At 36.1% G+C, this 8,113-nt stretch overlaps 1 protein-coding gene across 1 annotated transcript; it reads right to left on the bottom strand.

The window, feature by feature from the left end:
* Nucleotides 1-922: 922 nt before the first annotated feature.
* On the bottom strand, nt 923-5,799 carry LOC144961584 (uncharacterized). Its single transcript, XM_078894720.1, has 2 exons — nt 5,568-5,799; nt 923-1,459 (listed from the first exon to the last, which is right to left on the bottom strand). The coding sequence occupies exons 1-2, from the start codon at nt 5,795-5,797 to the stop codon at nt 1,009-1,011; spliced, it is 681 nt and encodes a 226-aa protein (XP_078750846.1). The 5' UTR covers nt 5,798-5,799; the 3' UTR covers nt 923-1,008.
* Nucleotides 5,800-8,113: the final 2,314 nt, after the last annotated feature.

The raw sequence follows: 8,113 nt of genomic DNA, 5'->3' as shown, positions 1-8,113 counted from the left end.
GAAATTGACAAACATTTTTACAAACAATCTTGAACTTCAAGTAAACGACTGTGCTGACGTGTGATAAGTCAGCATACGGAGCATTCATTACAAATACAAATCATTTCCCTCAAGCATTTGGGGTAGCTTTCCTCAGAGCACTTTTTCTTCCGTGTGCTGATGGTTCCCGGCTATTGGCATTAGATTGGTGCCTAGAGGAGCTGTCTTTCGAGCCCATAGTATTCAAATAGTCTTTAACTTTCTTTTGACTGGCTTCGTATTTAGTTCTTTCTTGTCTCAACACACTGGTGATGTTGTGCCTGAGCGGGGCGAGTTCATTTTTGATGCGGTTGAAATTTGTTTTCGTGTTCTGTCTAATAAGTCTCTTCAGAGGTTTTACCGGTGCCGTGTTTTCTGTTGCAGGTTGATCGGGTAAGACTGTTAGATCCTGCCATTCAGTCACACCTTCCATTAATTTATTTTCAACGAGTTGTGCTGAGACTCCTTGTTGTGGTGACTCATTGTCAATGGTTTGTGGTTGTTGTTGTTGCTGTTGTTGTTGCTGCTTCTGCTGCTGCTGTTGCTGTTGTCGTTGTAATTCTACAGCATGTTTTTCTATGAAGTCATTTACACGCATGCTCTTGATCTCCTTCTCGAGTTCTTCGTCGGTTAGGGAAGAACCAAAAGGATCAGTTTGATCTGACAGGATGTTATTGTTGTTGACATCTTTGTCAATCTCATTTAATGGCACGGGGTCGATAAAAGAGTTCATTCTTGACAATGAAACGTTTTTGTTGTCAAAATTCGAAGACACTCTCCTTTGTCTAGGAGGTGTGTTCTCTGAGGTCCTCACACACTGAGATTGCAAATTATCTAACTTATTTCTTTCCACTCCTTCGGGGGCTGTTCTGATCTCCCTATCCATTTCAAATTTATTGAAATTAGAAGGTTGAATATCCCGTGGTAAATTTACTGAACTGTCTTTGAAATTGTCTAATGGTTGAATATTTTCTTTATTGTCTTTCAATTTTATAGGTGGTAACTCCGTGCTTTGCCGGTAATCTTGCTCACGAGTCGACAGTTATGTGTATTGCTCAAATCTATTTTTTGTTCCGTAGTTACAGAAGCGACATGTCTGCCGTTGGAATCTATTAAAATCTCGTAGTTGGTATTCAGGTTGGCTTTCTCCATATACGAGTCGGAGGTTTGTTTGCTCGATACATCCTCTTCATTTATATTTTTCCGGTAGAGCGTAGCGCTGGTTTTTGGTCGATTCAGAAGCGTTGTCTGTCTTTGAGGTCTGATAGGCCTGGCACTCAGTGGAGGATGTTTGTGATGATGGGGGTGATGCCCATCCCGGAAATGCCAATCTGTGGAGAATCGGCGTCCTGGGAAGGTCTTGTCTCGGAAAAAGTGAAGCTGGTCTAGCATATTTACTGATCTCGGCACCCCAGATCTCCGCATTGCCTCTTGTAAAAATCTGAAAGATATTGAAATACAATGGTATAAATAGCATGATTGCATGGTTGTCTTTTTAATCACTTTGCCTAAAATATGTGTTTAACTATGCGTGATTTACCGTTTCAAAGCGGTACTACTTCGAAATCAACTTAGCAATGGAAATTGAATTTATAACTATATATTGAATGAATGCAGTATCTTAGCAAATTCAGTCCCTTAGTTTCTGGACAAATAAAAATTACACGGATCTCTCCACACGGGACTGGTATCTCGGTGGAAAGAATTGTTTTAAAAGCTCAATTTTTTAAATGATTTGTTTGATTTTGTGAATTTTTTTTAGTCATTGAAATCATCGAGCCCTAAAATAAGTGTTTACATGTGCATTGTCCTCTTTAAAGTATTCACTGTGCTGGTTACAACTAAGGGGCAGAATCTGTGATAACCCCATTCGCCTAATATTGGTATGAAACTGAGGCTGAATTTCTATTCCTTGTGTTGAATATATACAATTTCTTATATTGTAAAAGACTAAAAACTTCCTATTTCATATAAATTTAATTCTAAATTCACGTATCGGGTATGACTCTAACCCGACATAAAACCGATGTGAGACTGTGAATCATATATTCAATAAATAATACAAATCTATAATCATCAAGCCAAATCCTACTCTAGCGACCTTTGAAATAGAAATTTTTGATCACATGTTCAAATACCAACTAATCAATTAGATATTTTCTCTTCCTGTACTGTTTTATACCTTAAATAATCATTAAAACCGCGATAGAATTGTTTAAACTGTATTTCAACCGGATAGCGAGGCCATCATAAAAGTCCCAGGTTTGAGAGTTTTTGACAAGATGAGGATCCTTTGAAGGATGAGCTTTCTGGACATTTTTTTAAATTATATATATATATATATATATATATATATATATATATATATATATATATATATATATATATATATATATTTAATCCTGTTTGATACAAATATGGTTCGAAAAGTGATCGACATGTAGTAATGGAGCGAATTATTATTTTAATATTTACCGCAATGTTTGAGACAGTCTACATTAATGTTTCAGGCCTAATTGGCCATCGTCAGGACTGAGTTGGTTTGTTGACTGTTGTTTGCCAATTAGGCCTGAAACATTATTGTAGACTGTCTCAAACATTGTGGTAAATATTAAAATAATATATATATATATATATATATATATATATATATATATATATATATATATATATATATATATACCTCCTTCCAGAGTACAGCAGTTAACAGATTAAACACCAATCAACCGATCCCATTTAGGTGTCAGATCTCATTTTTGGATTAGGTACCCAGGAGAAATTATGCACATAGATAAAAGAATCTGCGTAGTTCTTTCTTTTTTTTTTAGTTTTGCTTTGTTTTTGTTTTTCTTTTGTTTTTGTTTTGTTTTTTTGTTTTTTGTTTTTTGTTTTTTGCTTTTTGTTTTTGTTTTTGTCTTTGTTTTTTTTTTGTTGTTTTTTTTTGGGGGGGAGGGTGTTGTTTTTTGTTTTTGTTGTTGGTGGTGCTTGTGGTGGTGTGGGATTTTTTGGGGAGAGGTTGGTATTATGTTTTGTTTTGTTTTGTTTTTTGGGTTTTTTTTATGCTAAAGATTTATTTTGTCAAGTTCTGGGAATTATATTATTTGATGAATATAATATCTTATTCGGTGTTACTTTAAAACTATACATTAGAAAGCATAGCAAAATTCCTTGACTATACTAAATGAAAATGAATACCTGTGTTTGACTCTAATACACACAAATACACACACACACTCACACACACATACACACACACACACACACAAATACTCTAACATCATAGATAAGTAAAGCCATGTTCAAATGGCTCCAGGTTGAATTTAATTGCTAAGCGTTTGTATCCGGCGAGTTCGACACCGTTTATCTGGTGTTACAATATGATCGGTAAATATTTCGTTTTCAATGGAAAGTTTCAAACAAATAGTATACTCAGTGAGCCATTCTCGTCTCATGGGTGATGAAACTGGTAATTGATGAAAACCTAAAAAAAACTAACAGTACATTGGACTATAGTTATAACTAATAGATCAATGAGCCACTCCATCCCGAATAATTCTGAAACCACGTGAGATTTTAAATTGACGAATGCAACCTGAATGCGCCCAAATCTCTTTAAAATGGGTCCCAAGCCAAGAGCAACACGTAATACGAGTAATTACGCTTGCCAGTTATTCATTTTCCATATGATGACAGCGAGAGAATGTGAGTAAAGAGCCTTTCCAAGGGCCGCACCGCTGACATGGTAGTCAAACCAGGGACCTAGATACAGGTCTAAAGTTGAATGCCAAATCAAAAGACCTCAAAGCTTCACCCAAACCATCGCTTCGACTTATATTTACGTCAGTGCCATGACCATTACACGCAATGTGCCAACAATTACGCTCCGTTTACTCCAAATGACCGGGTTAAGCTTTCAACAGCATGGGGTCTTGCAAATCACAATGTCAGATTCACTTGCCAAAATACGGGCTTGGTTTGTCTTTGACGACAAGGATTAACTCAACTGGTAACCGACACACATTTCGACTTACATTATGAAGATTGGGCAATTGGGTTACAGAAACCATTTTGGCTTGCACCGCGGCCAAACGTACAACAAAAAGCTGACGCGATTATGTTATTTTGCGTACAAAATCATACGTGATTGCAAGAGAAGAATCATGACCCCGTCGAGACTGTGCTGTTGTAATATAATAATGTATGATGCAATTCATCTGAGATATAATACTTATAACTGACTATATTGACTTATATCCTTTAAAAAATTATGAACAATTTAATATATCTACCTTATTATATCCTTAAATTTATTCGTAATTTCTCTTGACTTTACAAACTAAAGTGATAAAAAAATGAGCTATGAAAGTCCTTTTCTTTAAATATTTTTGGAGTCTGATATTTAAAAAAAGCTCTCTCTCTCTCTCTCTCTCTCTCTCTCTCTCTCTCTCTCTCTCTCTCTCTCTCTCTCTCTCTCTCTCTCCACAATCAAATGAAACAGAGAATTTATGGTTCTAGCTTCACGTCCATCCAGCACTGATTGCGTATTACTTACTTACTTAATCCTCTTCGGCCTTGAGGCACATAGGGCATCCACCAGACATCTCCATTTTTTGCGATCGGCTGCTTTTGCGGTGGCTGTATTCCAGGACAGGCCTGCTTCCTTTAATTCTTTCTCCATGGTCCTTCGCCAGGTTTCTTTGGGTCTTCCCCGCTTTCTCTTCCCATCTGCTGTCCAGTACAAGGCTGTCTTGGGAAGTGACCCTTTTTCCATTCTGGCCACATGACCCAGCCAACGCCATCTTCTTCTTTTTATTTGGCTATCAATGCTAGTGCAGTCAGCTTTCTTTAATAGATCCACTGTTCTTATTTTTGTAGGCCAAAATAAATTAAAAATTCTTTTTAAACACTTGTTCTGAAAGGCTTCTAGTTTCTGTATTAAGGAGGATGTCATTTTCCAGCTTTCACTTCCATAAAGCAGTACACTTAAAATTGCTCTTGTATATTTTCAGCTTTGTCTTTCTCATTATTTGCTTTGATTGCGTATTATGTCTGGTAAAAGTTGCTTTGAGATAAACAACCCCTTTCTTTTTTTAACCCCCTATTCAAATGGTAACAAGCAATTGATATTGTTTACCGTTACAAAAGCCTAAATTAACGCATGTTCCACGGTCCTTATGCCTCTGAAGGACTATATTTTTTGAATAAATAATTTATTAACTCACTTGAAATTAAGTTTCACCTGTCGATGTTAATGTTATGTGAATCGTGCGAGAAGAGTGAAGTGTCTGGCCACTGTCAAATAGTTTGACTATCCTATCGATTTCAATCGTTCATACACTCTAAAAGAGTGGCATTTTCTGGTCTTATGGTATGACACTCGTTTTCATTGGAAAAGACCCTTTACTCACATTCTCTTACCACCTTCAGATGTAAAATGAGTCCTTGTAAAGCAGTTTGAGTAAATCCAGTTGATGCTGTGCTATGCATATTTTTCATCAAAAAATCCATATAATACTTCAAGAAAATAAACAAACATTAGATTCACACACCGATACTCTTCTGTCTTCAGCAGTCTGGCGGAGCTTTGTTGTTGCTGCTGCACCTCCGTGACGTATGCCCGGAGTTTCATCTCCATGACTCTGTTTTTCCGACTGGCCTCCCTCTCATTCTCGCTGCCCATGAACAAACTGGAGTTTGGACTGAAGTCTACCGGTCGGGGTTTCATCACCAGGAGCATTGTATTGGCAGTGGATGGCCGGTTTTCTCTAGAAGGCACCATGGCTGTCTGTAATTTTTAAAAATTGAAAAAAGCCATAGTTATAAAAATGGATAAATATGAATCATCGTCTCACTAGGGATATTACATTAGGAGTAATTCCGATGTTAAAAAAATTGGTTTTATAGTCAAAAATTAAATGTCGATGGTCTGTGGATCAAAACTCTCAAAATTGAAGTCTCAATTTTCACGATTGACGGATCAAAAAGTAGAAATTTGATCCGCCGATCGTGAAAATCGGGTCTTCAGAGGTTTGATCCACAGATCATCGATATATAGTTTGGGATCATTTTACAAGTCTTGTAAAGGGACGAAAACTAAAATCCTCATATTTCTGGGCAATTTTACTTCAAACTTCTTGGCACCTGAGTTCACCATGACAAATAACGCTATGGAACGACAGATCACAAATTTGTTCATAATGTGAAACTAAATGTTTGAACCGTTTGGTGGTCATGTGGTATGACACGCTCCTTTTGCTCGTGTTTAAAGCTTCCTGGTAACAGCGTTGTTTTTGTCGAAAATATATAGTATCAGCGACAAGCGTCACGTCTTTTAAATGTGTATTTGACGAGGAACCAATGCGCTTTGAGCACATTAAGTAAATATTGGGTTATGTAAAAGCCCAGTTTTTTCTTTCGCTTTTTTAGGCTGACGTACATATTCTTCCTCTTCTTCTTCTTCTTCTTCTTCTTCTTCTTCTTCTTCTTCTTCTTCTTCTTCTTCTTCTTCTTCTTCTTCTTCTTCTTCTTCTTCTTCTTCCTTCTTCTTCTTCTTTTTCAATAAGGCAAATAATTGATGGGCACAGCTTCACCAATTGCCCAACGGAGTTCTTTTCTCGTTTTGAATTGTGCCATGCATCTTGCTTCAATGGTTGCTCTCCCTCTTCAGTCTGCTATGTCTTGAGAACAATTTCTCATTAACCTCTCTCTCTCTCTCTCTCTCTCTCTCTCTCTCTCTCTCTCTCTCTCTATCTATCTATCTATCTCTATCTATCTATCTATATCTCTCTCTGCTCCACATTCCCTCATAGGCATCTTCCATGCAATGCTTGTCAATTGCTGCTATGTGTTCTAGTGGTATGACTCTCGCCTTTGGATCGGATGATCCAGGGTTCGATATCGTTGTGTCCTCGAAAATGGCTCTTTACTTACATTCCCTCACCATACTCTGGTCTTAAATTAGTTCTTGGTCGTTAAAAGTGTTATCTCTGTCATCGAAAATTGAAATATTGCCTAACAGGTGTCATGCCCTGGTCCTATATGTTGTGTTGCTGTTGGCTAGGGAAACCTTGTAAAAGTTTTGAGCATGACTAGTGAAAATAGATCTATATAAATGTTTGTTTCCTTCTGGGGCTTTTTTTTTTGTTGTTGTTGTTGTTGTTTTTATTTTATTTTATTTTATTTGGGGGGGGTTGTTGGGTTTGGGGTTTTTGTTTTATTTTAAGGTTTGTTTTTCTTTTTTTTTCTTTTTTTTTTTTTTGTTCTTATCATGTTCTTGGTGTGACCTTCAATTTTTTGATGGTTTGCTTAAGCTGACGATCTTTTAAAGACCTAATATCTCCCAAATGCAGGACTGGACAGCGGTCTTCATAAAATAAAGTACTTCATATGATAAAGAAACTTTTATTTATTGTTTTGGTAAAGTTAAAAAATAATGGTAGTGGTGGTTGTGGTGATGATGATGATTTTAACCTGTATTGAGTTGAGCGGGAAAATGAGTAGAAGAAAGCGGTTGAGAACAGGAGGAAAGGAGAAAGAGGAGAGGAGGAGGGGAGGTGAGAAGGCCAATAAGGATGAATGTTTATATATATATATATATATATATATATATATATATATATATATATATATATATATATATATATATATTTATAAAACGAAACATTATATAGTTAACATTATATATATATATATATATATATATATATATATATATATATATATATATATATATATACTAGTAAAAAGCCCGCAATTTCGCGGGGAAAGAACTATTTTCATTCGATATTGCCAGAATCATTTTCTTGATTAGCTTGATTACGATTAGATGCACATTTTAATCGATGTGCTTGTGGTCGCTGCCATACTTTATTCGGCATGATTTTAGTTTATCAGTCAGTAGATATCAATGTCAATAAGTCGCAAGTCTTTACCACGCTTTACTTGGGAGTGCTTTGCACTACCTTCAATACTTCACAAATTAAAATGGCGGCTGAGAATCAAAACAATGGTCAAATTAGGAAATTTTAAACTTTCACAAATCTATCAAGGTTTGTTCTAGAGTTTTTAAAACGCTTTTATATGATGACAAATTGAA

The sequence above is a fragment of the Berghia stephanieae genome, unplaced genomic scaffold (assembly GCF_034508935.2).
Source record: "Berghia stephanieae isolate SIO BIC M18660-M18661 unplaced genomic scaffold, UCSD_Bste_1.3 scaffold3144, whole genome shotgun sequence".
In the NCBI taxonomy this organism is placed as follows: Eukaryota; Metazoa; Mollusca; class Gastropoda; order Nudibranchia; family Aeolidiidae; genus Berghia; species Berghia stephanieae.
The sequence above is the reverse complement of the archived record's forward strand: the minus strand, read 5'-3'. Positions and strand labels throughout refer to the sequence as shown.